Genomic DNA, 18,493 nt, shown 5'->3' with positions numbered 1-18,493 from the left:
TTCATTGGTCCTGAAAATATTGACTTGGTGTTTGTTAAAAAAGTTTGCACCATGACAAGTTATATAGATCCAGTAGAGCGTTTTGAAAATGATTTTGTTCCATTTATACAGTGAGGAATATGTATTCCCATACAACACTCTTGGAATGCTTGTTGCTTCTAAGGCTATAAAATCAAATTTAGTTTACAATGAATTACTTTTTTATTTTAGATATATTTTACATTACTCCATATAAGTTTAAACCATGTTCGTAGCCTAGGACCTGGTGTTGCAGATATGAAAGAAGTTGATAAGCACAGAGCAACTATATATTATTCAGAGTCAAAAGATATCCTTGTAAAAGATGATAGAAATAGTTTGATTCAGTCAATAATGAGATTAAACAATTAGTGCACATTATATGATAAAATATTCATTGATATTTGCTTCACATTAGAATTTGTATAGATAGATGATTTAAAAGTGGTAATGTATTTAGATACTGGGATAAAATGAACCACAGCCTGCTAATTAAAAACTTCATGAAAGGGGCAAAAATATGATTTTAATTTTTTTTCAATCATTTAATAACAAAAATGAAATAGTGAAATAATAACTAGGTATAAGCAGCTGTTTTTGTTTAAATTTGTAAATATAAGCTAAGAAACATCACCATTTTCACTGACAAGTTATTCACTTGCAAGTGAATAAGTCGAACTATTTCATTGTATTCATGTGACCTTCAATTTAATCCCTTATCTATAGATGGTAGGCCATGAACTAGCATCTTCGCTTGCCAAGGGTTACCCGTTCTCTTCACCCTTGGCGGATAAAATTTCGGAAACACAAGGTAAGGATTTTTAACCGGATTTTTGTGACAAAAATGTCGGTTATTGATTTGGGGATGCCCGGGGGTGGGCAGGCGGGCGGCAATCAAATGTTGTCCGTGCACTAACTCATGAACCATTCAACCAAAGCTTTTCAAATTTTAATATGTTGTTACTGATGACAAAATAGAGTTCAAGTTCAATAATGACGATTTTGACTTTTACCGTTCAAGAGTTATGGCTCTTGAAAGATCGTAAAATGGTGTTTCCATTCACGTTGTTGCATTTACTCACAAACCATTCAATCTAAGCTTTTCAAATTTTAATATGCTGATACTGATGACAAAATAGAGGTCAAATTTGATATTGACGATTTTCACTTTCACCAATCATCAGTAATGGTTCTTGTGATATTGCCAGGACACAAATAAATGCTAATAAATCTGGTTTGCTGTCGTTGTGACAGCCTCTTGTTATTGGTTGCAGTCGAAACTCGCTGCATCCAATCAAAAAGCGCCTATAACATGAACACGTGTAAATGTAAGACGTGTTTGTAAACAGTTGCCACATGTTTATTGTGCAACAAGTCTTTACATCCCTAAACATATGAAAATATTAATTGACAACTTGAAGGTTTTTAATCAACTATTAGAAGTTCCTGTGTGTATGTCTCATGCACAAATGCATGAATGTTGACATATATTTTTCGTTTCCGGCTTTACCAAGTGTGTAGAATCTACATGTTTTTACCTCCAAATTGAAGAGTTCAAGTTCTACCATTGGTCAAGAATAATGTATTTGGAATGGGTGTGACTTTAATCTTCCAATAGATGGCGCAACATTGTTATCACAAATCTTGACTCAATCCACCAAGGGTGAAGAGAACGGGTGTTGATGGTAACCTTTGGCTAGCGAAGATAATGAACTAGGCGTTTTCACTAATTAAAAGGAAAATAATGTCAACATTGAAATTGTCATCTTCGTCATCGTCTGAATACTTTTAGTTTTCGCACTCTAACTTTAGTAACAGTGAATAGAAATCTATGAAATTTTAACACAAGGTTTATGACCACAAAAGGAAGGTTGGGAGTGATTTTGGGAGTTTTGGTCCCAAGATTTTAGGAATAAGGGGCCAAAAAAAGGGCCCAAATAAGCATTAATCTTGGTTTTCGCACAATAACTTTAGTATAAGTAAATAGAAATCAATGAAATTTAAACACAAGGTTTATGACCACAAAAGGAAGGTTGGGATTGATTTTGGGAGTTTTGGTCCCAAGATTTTAAGAATTAGGGGCCAAAAAAGGCCCAAATAAGCATTTTCTTGGTATTCGCACTATAACTTTAGTTTAAGTAAATAGAAATCCATAGTTGAAAGCAAGCTATGAAAGACCCTAATCTGATAAAAAGTAAAACCAAACAATAACCAGAAACATATGTATTAGACAAGTGCAACCACTGAATTACAGTCTTGTTACCTTGAGACAGTAAAAAAAACATAACCTCGGAATTAAAGTCTCCTGAATTTGAACAGGGTTCAACACTCCTCTAAGCCAGGACAGTGGTTTAACATCATCACAAAATTAAACTAAAACACTAGAGACATAAAGTACTGATCTATGAGTACTCACAGTTACTGCAAGCTAGTTTCCAATTAATTGCAGCAACAACTAATGAATGAATCATGTTTGCAGACTAAAATATCAATTAGTACTGTGACTACTATTTTAATAATATATGTGAAAAGATGTCAAATGCAGTCTTTTTTTAAATGTATTGGTTAAATTTCACAAGTTAGTCATTGTTTAAAATTATTTGTTCCAATTATTGAAAGAATGCACCCATTTTGTGAAATAAGGATTATATCTTCATGATCTTGTCAATGAAGAACTTGTGTCAAATGCATTCCTGATTACAAAATTAATATTATTACCAATCATATCTGAGTATATAAAAATCCAAAATTTAAAACCTACCACAAACACATTATGTCCACTCTATTTTGTTTATTTGCTTAAGCTAAATCAAATGGTGTCTGCCATGTTGGATTGTAGCAGAAAACTATCTGCCTAGATTTTTAAAGAAATGTGCAATTTTTTAAAAGAAGAATGTTTAATTCATTCCTTAAACTTTTTCTAAATGAAGAACATGGTGTCTTCTGTCATGTTTTTTACAAATACAGAAATTTAAGTTAATTATGTATGCACTTTTTGCTTTTAGGTCTATCAACAAGTGCAAACCATCTTGAATAGTGTAAACTCGAAACAAATGTATTGAATTTTACTAATGGAAGTAAAAAATGTTTTAATTTTTTCAATTATATTATCTTACTGGGTTTTACTGTGAGTTTTAAGTTTGCTTGTGAGCAGGACAATGAAATAAATCTACACTACCAAGAAATTGTATCTTAAACTTAATAAAATCAACATGGACTAATCTAGTATCTAGAAGACCAATGTAGATTCGATATCGATACACGACTTTTCGTATGCATGTTGTTTTGTCCACATGGCCTGAATCCTCTTTCTTGAAAATTGATGACTGAAGTTGGCTGTAACCAATTCTCATATAATCTGAAGAATGATTGTAGGTTTAAATTAATAGGCAGCAACTTTTAAAAATCAATGTAAGTGTGTTAGCCATATTAGGTGAGGTCTTATTTTAGCATAAATCAATACTTCAGTCTGTGTTAATACAAAGATGTATTTATATTTTTACATGTGGTATTCCTATCGAATGAATTTTTGAGTTACTTGCATTTGAGATATATTTATTTAAGACTATTGGATCACACATTTTTATGCTTCCTTTGCAGTTCATCTTATACATTGTTATATTAAGTCTTTTGTTTGATTGAACACATGACAAATCTTTATTTAATTTATTATAACTTTTCATGTGGTTTTATTATTTGAGTTTGATTGTCAAGTTATAGAAATTGTGTTTCTCATAAGAAGTCATATGTATATGTGTAATCTGGAGCGTTTTGACAACATAAATGTATTTAGCAGACTTTTAAAACCTGTTTTCTTTCATCCTGATGTCCTTATTCTCAATTTAAACGCACAATTAATGTGTTTATGTGAAAAAAAATCAAATAAGCAACTCGCTCTCACCCTCTTACACAACCTAACAAAGAAATAGAGTTTAGAGCATTTCTGACATAGGATAAAATTGTTTTTCAGGTCAAGATTATCTACAAACGTAACAACACATTGTTTGGTTGCTGCCCCTATAATGTAATTTTAAGGAACACCGATTTTTGCATTTTTTTATGTTGTTTATTGACGACAAACCATTTTCTATATTTGAAAATGCCTGTACCAAGTCAGGAATATGACAGTTCTTGTCCATTCGTTTTTGATGCGTTTTGTCATTTGATTTTGCCATGTGATTATGGACTTTCTGATTAGATTTTCCTCTTGAGTTCAGTATTTTTGTGATGTTGCTTTTTGGTATGATATATACTTTTTATACTGACAATGTAGACAAAGGTGTATTCCCCTTTACTATTTTTGAATTATTGGCTTCTAAACACTAATTCACTGATATTTTCCAATATCTACCAGGCCTCTTGTTTCAACTTCATCAACCTTGCAGTGCAAATGGAGTGGGAAACAAAAATCAAACATTCACTGATAGGTAAATACTAGTAGAAAAAATGTTTCTTAAAGAATAAATTTAATACAACAAATCATCTGTAAAGTGATCCACATGCTCTGTGTTGATTTTTTTTTTTATCAAAGTCAAGATTTGGTAAAATTTAGTAACAAACTCATAAGTAAATAAGCCTGCAATTAACAACCACTGAATGATATATTTATTTTTGAAAACACATTATAGAATCATAATCAATTTTAAAATGTAACATACTGGACTTAGATAAGTATATATTAAGTTCAATAATTTTAATAACATTTGAATGACATGAGATATTTTCCTGAATTTAGGTAGATTTTTGTTGTCGGAATATTTGAGATAGCATAAGCTGGCAAGAACTTTTTTGGTGTAGCTGTGATGAAAAATTGTAATTTTCATTTATGTGTTTATTATGTAGATGCATTTCCATTTCATGGACTTATACACTTCAGTCAACATGATAACTTATGCAAATCTATTCTGTTTATACATTGTACAAAAACATTTTACATTTAATTGATGCCAGTTTATTATTATATCATTATTTTTCTTTGAATAAGCTTATACATATAAACTATATTTATTGAAGTTGAATGAACTTATTTATATACACAATGAATTTATGGATTAAGATAAATTTGTAATTTTTGAATAAGCACTTATTTATTATTAATGCAGGCAACGGGTGAAATTACTTTTTATTTTGGAAATATTTTAATAGCAGATATATATATTTATAAACCGATTGAATTATTACTTTTTTTTTTGCAGAAAATGTAATCAGTTTTTCGTGTTGATATGTAAACATTATAATTATAATTTTTATTCTTTATTATAATATTCCCATTCATGTATATGTTAAAGAAATAAACAATGTATATACTTGTAATTTTTGTTTATCATTTTGATTAATATTCTTAAAAGCAATAAAGATTAATTAAATATGAATCAAATGAATCATTCTAATTGATAATATTTGATTGACACAAGAAAATGTGGTATGATTGTCAAGGCTACCACGCTCCACCAGGGACTACATTATGTAGAAGGTCATTAACTAAAGGTTACAGGACAGTCTTTCCCAATGAGCAAACCAATCTTAGTTTTTAATTGAAAAGGAATAGAATCTGTTGCTGTTATTATTTAAAAAATCCATTTGTCTGACCCAAGTCAGTGTAATTTGTATGTCATGTTCTGATGAAGCCTTTGTTCTTCTTCTTTCATTGTCTTTTGAACTTGGTGTTACGAATAGATTTTCTATGTAATTTTAAGGGCCTGTTTATTTCTGTTACAAAACTATGATAACATGAATAGATATAAGTATAACCTTAATCTTATTCCTTGTGTTCCTTCTTGGTGTACACATTAACTGTACCTTGAAGTACTGACCAATATAATCTACAAACACCCAACCCTTGTGAGTACTAATGTATGCAACCATTAAGACTTTCAAAATGCTTTGTCTTCTTGGCATACACATTAACTGTACCTCAAGTACTGACCAATATAATCTATAAGTATCCAATCGTAGTGAATACTAAGTTGTGCAACCATAAAAATTTTAAAATGCTATGTCTGGTGGACGTACACATAAACTGTACCTCAAGTACTGACCGATATTATCTACAAACATACAACCCTTGTGAGTACTAATGTATGCAACCATTAAAACTTTCAAAATCCCCAGCCTTCTTGACATACACATGAACTGTACCTAAAGCATTGACCAATATGATCTACAAACATCCAACCCTCGTGAGTACTGAATTGTATGCAACCATTAAAACTTTGAAAATGCTTTGTTTTTTTGACGTACACATTAACTGTACCTCAAGTACTGACTGATATTATCTACAAACATGAACCGAAGTTAATATATGAATAGCGGTTTAGGGCGACCAGAGGTAAAAAACGTCAATGAATGTGTTTGGTGACCAGAAGTAACCAAAGTGAACGATTGTATTATGTGAGCATTATAGTAAGGTGACCAGAGGTCAACATAATGAATATATGTACGAGGTGACCAGAGGTTACCAACATAAATGAGTGTGTTATTTGATCAAAGAATCATTGTAACTGGACCAGAGGTAAACATTGTCAATATGTGTTCAAGGTGAGCAGAGTTAACCTAAGACAACATATGAAGAGTGGTGTCTGATCACCTTAGTCAATATTGCTAGTGTGAACAGTGTGTTACTTGCTATATTTTTATACCCTTCCCAAATTTGTTTCTTCATGTTTTATGACATAAACTACATTTGTAAAAAATTTTGGGTCATGGATTTTGAATTAATGTAATCACTCCTTTTGTAATAGCAACGTTGACAGTTTTGTGAACTTCTGATGAACAGACTCTACAGGCGAAAGGACTCAGTCTAACATGTATCAGGGGAAACGAGTACCAATTAATGTTAACGTTAAGTAGACACAGCCTGTTGGAAAGTTTTATTGTAATTTCTATGATAGAAAAAAAGAAGAATATTGTTCCAATCAAGGGCCCTTAAAGTACACATAAAAAATGCATCATGATTTGTATATGCATTTATCGGTTAGAAAGCAAAATTAAATTTGAAGGTCCCATCCAAAGGGTGAAAATAGAGGAAGCAAAAGGAGGTGTTCCACGCGGAATATTTGTATTTTATGAACTCTTACGTACGGTGACCTATAGTTGATAATGTCTGTGTCATTTTGGTCTTTTGTGAATAGTTGTCTCATTGGCAATCCGTTGAAAGTTTGCAAATATCCTTATGACCAAATTACACGGATGATAAATATTCACCATTTGCTACGTTGCCGTGTTCTAAGCGTATACATGCAGGTCATGAATTAATTTGTTGAATGAAATCAAATTGGAGCTTATAATTCTTCTATACAACAAGTATTGTTGACCTATTGCTTATAGTTTAAGAAAAATTGACCAAAACACAAAATATTAACCTGAGCAATGAACCGTGAAAATGAGATCAAAGTCAATTAAACCTGCGAGACTTTATTTAGAATATCGTTGATCATCTCAACGAGATTGATTTTCTCGCTTGAACCGGGACGGCGAAATCGAGAAAGGCAATCGAGTTGAGATGACCAATGATAATCTGTTTATAGCTATTCTAGCAACGCCACGTGCCTGCTTAGTTTTTAGCTATAATTTTCCTTCTCAAGCAAGTAGCACGAACTGAAAAATTATCACAAAAAAAGATCAAAGGCAAAATGCACAAAATAGCGATAATGACAAATACATAATGATATATTTGCATACAACAAATAATAATATTAACGGTACCAATTTTCTTGCACCAGATGCGCATTTCGACAAAACATGTCTCTTCAGTGATGCTCGTGGCCAAAATATTTGAAATCAAAAGCTTATATAAAAGATGAAGAGCTATAATCCAAAAGGTCCAAGAAGTATAGCCAAATCCGTTGACCTATTGCATATAGTAATAGAAAAAAAGACCAAAACTCAAAACACTTAACTGTAACCACTGAACCATGAAAATGAGTTCAAGGCCAATTGACACCTGCCAGCTAGACATGTACACCTTACAATCATTCCATACATCAAATATAGTAAACCTATTGCAAACAGATTAAGAAAAACAGACCAAAACACAAAAACTTAATTATAACCATTAAACCAAGAAAATGAGGTCAAGGTCAGATAACACCTGTCAGTTGGGCATGTACACCTGACAGTCCTTCCATACACCGAATATACAAGACCTATTTCTTAGAGTATCTAAGATATGGACTTGACCACCAAAACTTAACCTTGTTCCCTGATCAAAAAATGAGGTTGAGGTCAAGTGAAATCTGTCTGACGGGCATGAGGATCTTGCAAGGTACGCACATACCAAATATAGTTATCATATTACTCATATTACTAGTACTCTTAATAGGAGAGAAATTAACATTAAAAAAAAATCTTAACTATTTTCAAGTCGTCACACAACCATAAAAATGAGGCCAAGGACAATGGACATGTGACAGACGGGAACTTCGTAACATGAGGTATCTATATACAAAGTATGAAGCTTCCAGGTCTTCTACTTTCTAAAATATAAAGCTTTTAGGCAGGTAGATAACGCCGCCCTATCCTTGTAGCGAGCTTTCTACGACATGTGTCCCAGGTTCGACAAATACCTGAAACATATCTTCTAGCATACATTAATGTTTAACTACCTTTCGATTGCTGTTCTTCATTCTACAATAGCTATTAAGACATCAAACTTCATTATAAAATGAGAACCCTTTTGTTTCAAATTGTTAGTGTGCATAGTAGAATAAGCCACGAAGCAAGAGCCCCACGTGAGCTGTGGTCTGTTGATGAAGTGGTAGTAGGTTCTTCTCTAAAAAACGATTACTTTTAGCCGTCGTGAAGAAGCTCAATGGAATTTACATTATATTTTGGAGAAATTGTCCCTTTAATGATGATAATTCAATAAATGGAAATAAACTAAGAACCTACAGAAAATTTAAAGTAAAGTATGAACTAGAAAAGTACCTTATATTGAATTTAGATAAAAATGTTACAAAAAATTATGCTAAAATAGGAATAAGTAATTATAGTATGTTGGCTGTTGATCGCGGTAGATACAACAAAACAGCTTTAGAAAATAGAATATGTCCTTTATGCCATAAAGAGGTGGAAGATGAATTTCATTTTATCATAACATGTTCAGAAATTAATAAAACTAGGATCAAAATGTTAGATGAAATTTCTAATATTGTCCCCTGTTTTAATAAATCAAGATTTTTTAAAATTTTTATACGACCGCAAAATTTGAAAAAAATTTCGTCGTATATTGCTATCACGTTGGCGTCGTCGTCTGCGTCGTCGTCGTCGTCGTCCGAATACTTTTAGTTTTCGCACTCTAACTTTAGTAAAAGTAAATAGAAATCTATGAAATTTTAACACAAGGTTTATGACCACAAAAGGAAGGTTGGGATTGATTTTGGCAGTTTTGGTCCCAATATTTTAGGAATTAGGGGCCAAAAAGGGCCCAAATAAGCATTATTCTTGGTTTTCGCACTATAACTTTAGTTTAAGTAAATAGAAATCTATGAAATGTTGATACAAGGTTTATGACCACAAAAGAAAGGTTGGGATTGATTTTGGGAGTTTTGGTACCAACAGTTCAGAAATTAGGGGCCAAAAAAGGGCCCAAATAAGCATTATTCTTGGTTTTCGCACAATAACTTTAGTATAAGTAAATAGAAATCAATGAAATTTAAACACAATGTTTATGACCACAGAAGGAAGGTTGGTATTGATTTTGGGAGTTAAGGTCCCAACAGTTTAGAAATTAGGGGCCAAAAAGGGACCCAAATAAGCATTTTTCTTGGTTTTTGCACCATAACTTTAGTATTTATAAATAGAAATTTATGAAATTTAAACATAAGGTTTATGACCATAAAAAGAAGGTTGGTATTGATTTTGGGAGTTTTGGTCCCAACAGTTTAGGAATAAAGGGCCCAAAGGGTCCAAAACTAAACTTTGTTTGATTTCATCAAAAATTGAATAATTGGGGTTCTTTGATATGCCAAATCGAACTGTGTATGTAGATTCTTAATTTTTGGTCCCGTTTTCAATACTATAAGCAATAGGTCTAGTATATTCGGTGTATGGAAGGACTGTAAGGTGTACATGTCCAACTGGCAGGTGTCATCTGACCTTGACCTCATTTTCATGGTTCAGTGGTTATAGTTAAGTTTTTGTGTTTTGGTCTGTTTTTCTTATACTATATGCAATAGGTCTACTACAATTGGTGTATGGATGATTGTAAGGTGTACATGTCTAGCTGACAGGTGTCATCTGACCTTGACCTCATTTTCATGGTTCAGTGGTTATAGTTAAGTTTTTGTGTTTTGGTCTGTTTTTCTTATACTATATGCAATAGGTCTACTATAATTGGTGTATGGAATGATTGTAAGGTGTACATGTCTAGCTGACAGGTGTCATCTGACCTTGACCTCATTTTTTCATGGTTCAGTGGTTATAGTTAAGTTTTTGTGTTTTGCTCTGTTTTTCTTATACTATATGCAATAGGTCTACTATAATTGGTGTATGGAATGATTGTAAGGTGTAGATGTCTAGCTGACAGGTGTCATCTGACCTTGACCCTTTTTTTAATGGTTCAGTGGTCAAAGTTAAGTTTTTAGTTTTGGTCTATTTTTCTAATACTTTATGCATTAGGTCAACTATATTTGGTGTATGGACATATTTTATGATCTTTATGTCGGTTAGGCTGGTTTAATTTGACTTTGACCTCATTTTCACGGTCCATTGCTAAGTTTTAAGTGTTTGTGTGTTGTGGTCTGTTTTTCTTTATTTATAAGCAATAAGTCAACTATATTTGTTGTATTGAAAAATTGTTAGCTGTACATGTCTGCCTGGCATGGTTCATCGGACCTTGGCCTCATTTTCATGGTTGATTGATAAATGTTTCCTTTTCTTGGTTAATGTTGAGTTTATGTGACAGTTGTAATAAAGCTTTATATTTAGGTCTATCAAGATAGTATCAGGAATTAGTAAAGAAGGCGAGACATTTCAGTGTGTGCACTCTTGTGGTGTAGTAAGATAGTACTTTAATGTTAGATGGGCTATCTATTGAACCATGCTTGATGTAATTGGTTTTTTTTGTGTAGCGCGATAGTACTACGATTTTATATGGTATATCTATTGAAACATGCTTGGTATATTTGGATTTTATTGTTTAGTAAGATTGTACTATCATGTAAGATGGTCTATCTATTGAAACATGCTTGGTATATTTGGTTTTTATGGTGTAGTAATATAATTATATGATGTTAGATGGTTTATCTATTGAAACATCCTTGGTATAATTGGTTTTTATTGTGTAGTAAGATAGTACTATAATGTAAGATGGGCTATCTATTGAAACATCCTTGGTATAATTGGTTTTTATGGTGTAGTAAGATAGTACTATGATGTTAGATGGTCTATCTATTAAAACCTGCTTGGTATAATTACTTTTTATTGTGTAGTAAGATAGTACTATGATGTTAGATGGTCTATCTATTGGAACATGCTTGGTATAATTGGTTTTTATTGTTTAGTGAGATAGTACTACGATTTTTTATGGTATATCTATTGAAACATGCTTGGTATAATTGGTTTTTATGGTGTAGTAATATAATTATATGATGTAAGATGGTTTATCTATTGAAACATCCTTGGTATAATTGGTTTTTTATGGTGTAGTAAGATAGTACTATGATGTTAGATGGTTTATCTATTGGAACAGCCTTTGACCAAAGGGTCAAAAATTAAACTTTGTTTGATTTCAACAAAAATTGAATGTATGGGGTTCTTCAATATGCTGAATCTAACCATGTATTTTGATTTTTATACGACCGTATATTGCTATCACGTTGGCGTCGTCGTCCTGCGTCGTCGTCGTCGTCGTCCGAATACTTTTAGTTTTCGCACTCTAACTTTACTAAAAGTGAATAGAAATCTATGAAATTTTAAAACAAGGTTTATAACCACAAAAGGAAGGTTGAGATTGATTTTGGGAGTTTTGGTCCCAAAATTTTAGGAATTAGGGGCCAAAAAGGGCCCAAATAAGCATTTTCTTGGTTTTCGCACTATAACTTTAGTTTAAGTAAATAGAAATGTATGAAATTTTGACACAAGGTTTATGACCACAAAAGGAAGGTTGAGAATGATTTTGGGAGTTTTGGTCCCAAAATTTTAGGAATAAGGGGCCAAAAAAGGGCCCAAATAAGCATTATTCTTGGTTTTCGCACAATAACTTTAGTATAAGTGAATAGAAATCAATGAAATTTAAATACAAGGTTTATGACCACAAAAGAAAGGTTGGGATTGATTTTGGGAGTTGAGGTCTGAACAGATTAGGAATAAGGGGCCAAAAAGGGGCCCAAGTAAGCATTATTCTTGGTTTTCGCACCATAACTTTAGTATAAGTAAATAGAAATCTTTGAAATTTAAACACAAGGTTTATGACCATAAAAGGAAGGTTGAGTTTGATTTTGGGAGTTTTGGTCCCAACAGGTTTTTAGGAATAAGGGGCCCAAAGGGTCCAAAATTGAACTTTGTTTGATTTCATCAAAAATTGAATAATTGGGGTTCTTTGATATGCCTGATCTAACTGTGTATGTAGATTCTTAATTTTTGGTCCCGTTTTCCAATTGGTCTACATTAAGGTCCAAAGGGTCCAAAATTAAACTTAGTTTGATTTTAACAAAAATTGAATCCTTGGGGTTCTTTGATATGCTGAATCTAAAAATGTACTTAGATTTTTGATTATTGGCCCAGTTTTCAAGTTGGTTTAAATCGGGGTCCAAAATAAAACTTTGTTTGATTTCATCAAAAATTGAATAATTGGGGTTCTTTGATATGCCAAATCTAACTGTGTATGTAGATTCTTAATTTTTAGTCCCGTTTTCAAATTGGTCTACATTAAATACCAAAGGGTCCAAAATTAAACTAAGTTTGATTTTAATAAAAATTGAATTCTTTGGCTTTTTTGATATGCTGAATTTAATCATGTACATAGATTTTTGATTATGGGCCCAGTTTACAAGTTGGTTCAAATCAGGATCCAAAATTATTATATTAAGTATTGTGCAATAGCAAGAAATTTTCAATTGCACAGTATTCAGCAATAGCAAGAAATCTTCAATTGCACAGTATTGTGCAATAGCAAAAAATGTTCAATTGCACAGTATTGTGCAATAGCAAGAAATCTTCAATTGCACAGTATTGTGCAATAGCAAATATTTTCAATTGCACAGTATTGCGCAATAGCAAGAAATATCTAATTGCACAATATTGTGCAATAGCAAGAAATTTTCAATTGATTGGAGTTATCTTTCTTTGTCCAGAATAGTAGTTGAATCAACTTAAATCATTGTTTTATACAATGCACAATGTATATTCACTTTTACTACCAACTGATAAATTAAAACACTCTTTACCATTCAGTGATAACAAGCACTTTTTGTTACATTTTAATATTTTATGATGTATTTAAATGAGTAGTTATTGTTTCAAACTCCATTAGAAATTTGAATTGAGATCAGTTTTGAAAAAAGGGAAAGGGGGATGTGAAAAAAAATGGTGGTGGGGGGGGGGGGGTTAATTTTTCTCATTTCAGATTTCATAAATAAAAAGAAAATTTCTTCAACCATTTTTTTGAGAGGATTAATATTCAACAGCATAGTGATTGCTCAAAGACAAAAAAATTATTTTAAGTTCATTAGACTACATTCATTCTGTGTCCAAAACCTATGCTGTGTCAACTATTTAATCACAATCCAAATTTAGAGCTGAATCCAGCTTAAATGTTGTGTCCATACTTACCCCGACCGTTCAGGGTTCAACCTATGCGGTCGTATAAAGCTACGCCCTGCGGAGCATCTGGTTAATATTTGGACCTGGTTATCAAATTGGTCCACATTGAGGTCTAATTAAAGGGATCTAAAATTGAACATGATTTGGTTTCATCAAAGATTTAATTCTTGGGGTTTTATGATATGCTGAATCTAACCATATATTTAGATTTTGGATATTGGACCATAATAGGTTTTTAAATGTCCAATTTGAAATTTTTAAGTTTTTATGTTTGAGTTGTTAGACCACATTCATTCTGTGTCAGAAACCTATATTGTGTCAACTATTTAATCACAATCCAAATTCAGAGCTGTATCAAGCTTTTATGTTGTGTCCATACTTGCCCCAACCGTTCAGGGTTCAACCTCTGCTGTCGTATAAAGCTGCCCCCTTCGGAGCATCTGGTTGATTGAGGTGCCAATTTGGGCATAATTGGTTTTTAAATGTCCAATTTGAAATTTTTAAGTTTTTATGTTTAAGTTCATAGACCACATTCATTCGTGTCAGAAACCTATATTGTGTCAACTATTTAATCACAATCCAAATTCAGAGCTGTATCAAGCTTTTATGTTGTGTCCATACTTGCCCCAACTTTTCAAGGTTTGACTCTGCGGTAGTATACAGCTGCGCCCTGCGGGGCATCTGGTTTGTTATTTTTTTGACTACTATAGAGCACTCTGCCACCAATACCCCAAAAGACATCAATCAGGTCTTCATAGGTGTGTGCATGACCTGATTTCAGTTTTTTTTTAAGCCCCCCCCCCCTCCCAATGTTCTTTGGATGAAATTATTTTAATATATTAAAAGTCGCTTTTTTTTTATTTCATTATAAACTAGGGATCATTCTGATTTCAGTGATATCTAGTTTTATACAAGTATCTTTATTAATCCTTCCACCACTAAGGGTCACTCATGCATAGTCTCTAAAATATGATGTCATAGAGAAAAAAAATGTTGATTGCACCCTTGTGTAGGTGCACTCAACTCCAATCTTAATTAACTAGGGAAAAGTGCCATTATTGGATATTAATAAAAACATAAAAAAGAGAACTGTTTTGAACAGAGGATTTTATTTTATAGCTTAAAATACTGAAAGATTTGAACAAACAGTAAAATGATTCCATATTCTATAAAGAATTTGTGTTAGCATTTATAAGAAACATGATGTAGATGTTCTGGAAATTAAGTCTTACGAAAACAAAGGTCAAAAGACTGCTACTATAGTTTAATTCAACTTGTTTCATATTGTACTGTACAATGCACGCAAGTGACAAAATCCTCGTGTGTAAACTGTTAAAAAAGCGTGTATTACACGTGAATATCATGTCACTTGACATGTATGCCTGTATATCATCTTAAGATGGTACCTAACACTACAGGGAGATAACTCTGTAAAATCAGCAGAACGTTTTAATGACGTTGTGTTCATAAGGGAGTATTAAGCTTCTCAATGATCAAAATAAGTGTTTGTCAAACTGCTATATAACCAGTGTAATTTTTTCTGATCAAACGGTTGGTTCAAACTTTTTGAAATTTTTATATTTTTGTCAAAGGGTCAAAGTAAATACTTTGTCAACATTTTAAGAAAATTAAAGGAGCCAAATTAATTTGAGTTAAAGTGTTGGGTACCACCTTAACGAATTTATATCACAGGTTCTACAGCAGTAATATTTCCCCCCAAAAAAGGCCTTACAGATACTTTATGATGACTGATTTTTGTAGGACCTTGCTTCAAGTAAAAATAAATTGCAAAGATGGTTGAAATAAAAGCATATTTTGATTCACTAAGTAATTTAAATTTATTCATAAATATATTAATCCTTGTTCTTTACAATTTTAATCTTTTTTTCATAGTTGGTCCTATGGAGTATTGTTGTGGGAGATATTTACACTCGGAGGGAATCCTTATCCATCTGTACCTGTGGAAAGATTATTTGAACTTTTAAAAGAAGGTCATAGAATGGGCAGACCTCCATATGCTTCAGAAATAATTAATAAAACGATGCAGTCCTGTTGGCATGAGAATCCATCAGGGCGACCATCTTTCAATAACCTTGTTATTGATTTTAATAAAATGTTGACCTCTATGGACAACAGAAGTGAAGTAAGTATTTATTCTATAATTATGGAATTATCAGAAAAAATAAATAGTCAAAATGGTTTTTTTTATAAATTCATTTAAAGTTTGATATTTACTTTATAAATCTTGTTCTCAAATATATGTCTATATTATACAAATGTCAGTGTAATTTTGTATGTATTTTCTGTTAGGCCAGGGTTTTTCAATTTTGCTGGTTTACATATTTTTCACATTAAAAAGTCAGGTTGGTGGGTAGGAAAAAAAAGTAAAAAATATCTTTCAAGACCACAAATATGTAAAAAAAAATATCTTTCACATTTCTAACAATATGAGTGGTATGCTATTTTGTCATCATTTCTTAAATTTGTTATCCTTGAAATTTAATTACTCAACGGTTATAAACAAAAAATGTATGGTATCCTCATCCAAGTTTTGTCTACAGACAAAGACAACATTATATTGTCATTTCACAAACAGCAGAGGCGGATTTAGAGGGGGGGCCCAGGGGGCCCGGGCCCCCCCTTTTTGGGAAAAAATTTGGTTGCTTATATAGGGAATCATTGAAGCGTGACTGGAGCGGGCCCCCTCTTAGGTCAGTCAGTGGGCCCCCACTTATGAAAATTTCTGGATCCGCCACTGAACAGATCCTCATAGTTGTCTTGCTGGAATTCATCAGTTGTCATGCATTCCTGTTTGAATATCAATAATGGAATTTTGGATCCTCAATGCTATTCAACTTTGTACTTGTTTGGCTTTATAAATATTTTAATATGAGCATCACTGATGAGTGTTATGTAGACGAAACGCGCGTCTGGCGTACTTAATTATAATCCTGGTACCTTTGATAACTATTTGTTATCCAAAAGGAAGATTTTTGTTTTTTTTATTATTTATGAAACAAGAAAATTCCAAATTATTTTAACTTTAACTTGACGACTTCCACGTTTTGACAGGTTCATTTAATCTTTGAGGTGATACATCTTATTGAATTATGACAAAAAAGTGAAACAAACTTATTGTTATGGGTTTTGAACACAGGTTTCTCTCATCAAAATTATTTGGCTATTTTTAGCTCACCTAGCCTGAACTTTTACAAAAATCTCTGAAACTACTGGGCCAAACTTAACCAAACTTGGCCACAATCATCATTGGAGTAAAGTGTTTAAAAGATATAACCAAAATGGCCTCCATAGCTAAAAATAGAACATAAGGGTAAAATGTAGATTTGGCTTATATCTCTGAAACCAAAGCATTTACATCAAATCTGACATGGAGTAATATTGTTAATCAGGACAAGATCTGTCTGCCCTAACATTTTCAAATGAATCAGACAACCTGCTTATTAATTAGTAGTTTTAAGTAAACTTTGCCATTTTTAGCTATAACTAAAGTTGCAATACTTCTTCAAATATATTTTTTTTTCATTTCAGGAATATCCAAATCTAGATGATTGTAACAGTATACATCCCATCATATCATCATGATCATAGTCTCTCTCATGTACGAGGCATTCACTGACAACTGTGTTTTATACTAATAGGCAGTGGTTGTTTCATTATCTCAATCATCTAGATCGTCTTCCACATATTGAATTATACTTGACTTAATTGTTCAAAGAAGACAACCTTGCATCTTATTCAATCTCATGTTTTTACAACAAGTGCTATAGTGAACAAAAAAAAAGTTTTTGTTGCTCTAATGTTCAACCTGTGCAACCTCATTGACACCAAAGACAAAGAAATACTATTAGAAATCCAGTGTCTGTGATTTTTTTTTTTGTGATTTGTGTTGACAAGGATAAATATGTTTAATCATGTAAAGTACAGGAACTTATTTCAAGTCATTTTTTAAATGGAAATGTCCAAAGTTTTTTGATGACAATTTATATCAATTGTGACGAAAATGCGTTCAAATGACGACGAACGAACTTCAAATTGTGATCTTTTGAGAAATAATGAAATTCAAATCAGCGAACTGTCCGGGAGTATTAAACAAATTATTTCGATCAAATGACGAAACTATACTCCTGGTTGTTGAAATGCCAACTGACTAATTTTACAGCAAAAATGTTCTTTTATAGTTATGATCTGTAAAATTTGCATCATTTTTCCACATTTTCTATATTAAATTTTACAACAAAATTAAGCTAACAATACACAGGATTGTCAATATAGTTTTTTCTGTTTTATCATTCTGAAAGTAGAAATTGTGCAGGCACAATACTGTTTTTTATTGGCTCATGCTTTGCAACATTATACACTATTTTATATATGATTTTGGTTATACTGTTGAATTACTTTAGTATACATTTCAATGAATACAAATGTACAAATTTTGATTATTTAGAAGAATGAAAATAAGTGAATTAAATTTTCATTTAAATTCATACATGTGTACATATTAAAGAAGCATAGCAGATGCAGTTTAGCAAGAGGAAATGAGAAGTTTTTGGTAAATGAAATGTGTTTAAGACAACCTTATGCTAAGCTTTTATCCACACACGGTACCAATAATAGCCAATTGCCTAAGGTTGCTTTGACCCGAATCCCTAGGTGGTAAAAGGTGGGACTATTTTAGTTGAGTTCCAAAGTTATG

At 32.1% G+C, this 18,493-nt stretch overlaps 2 protein-coding genes across 2 annotated transcripts in view; both read left to right on the top strand.

The window, feature by feature from the left end:
• Nucleotides 1-5,331, top strand: part of LOC143076315 (uncharacterized) — a 57,701-nt gene extending 52,370 nt beyond the window's left edge. The window contains exon 6 of the mRNA XM_076252037.1: nucleotides 211-5,331. Within this exon, the coding sequence (XP_076108152.1) occupies nucleotides 211-390 (180 nt within the window). The 3' untranslated portion in view covers nucleotides 391-5,331. The remainder of the gene's footprint in view (nucleotides 1-210) is intronic.
• Nucleotides 5,332-7,381: 2,050 nt separating this feature from the next.
• On the top strand, nucleotides 7,382-17,523 carry LOC143076316 (fibroblast growth factor receptor 4-like). Its single transcript, XM_076252038.1, has 3 exons — nucleotides 7,382-8,450; nucleotides 15,673-15,922; nucleotides 17,329-17,523. Exons 1-3 carry the CDS (start codon nucleotides 8,446-8,448, stop codon nucleotides 17,380-17,382), a joined length of 309 nt encoding a protein of 102 aa, XP_076108153.1. The 5' UTR covers nucleotides 7,382-8,445; the 3' UTR covers nucleotides 17,383-17,523.
• Nucleotides 17,524-18,493: the final 970 nt, after the last annotated feature.

The sequence above is a fragment of the Mytilus galloprovincialis genome, chromosome 5 (assembly GCF_965363235.1).
Source record: "Mytilus galloprovincialis chromosome 5, xbMytGall1.hap1.1, whole genome shotgun sequence".
NCBI classification, from domain to species: domain Eukaryota; kingdom Metazoa; phylum Mollusca; class Bivalvia; order Mytilida; family Mytilidae; genus Mytilus; species Mytilus galloprovincialis.
Note: the sequence above shows the minus strand (reverse complement) of the source record. Positions and strands in the feature narration are given on the sequence as shown.

What these genes read in the sequence shown, in the direction of transcription:
- LOC143076316 (XM_076252038.1), top strand. An exon ending in CTATGGACAACAGAAGTGAA is followed by an intron (nt 15,923 to 17,328) that starts GTAAGTATTTAT and finishes TTTTCATTTCAG; the next exon opens with GAATATCCAAATCTAGATGA.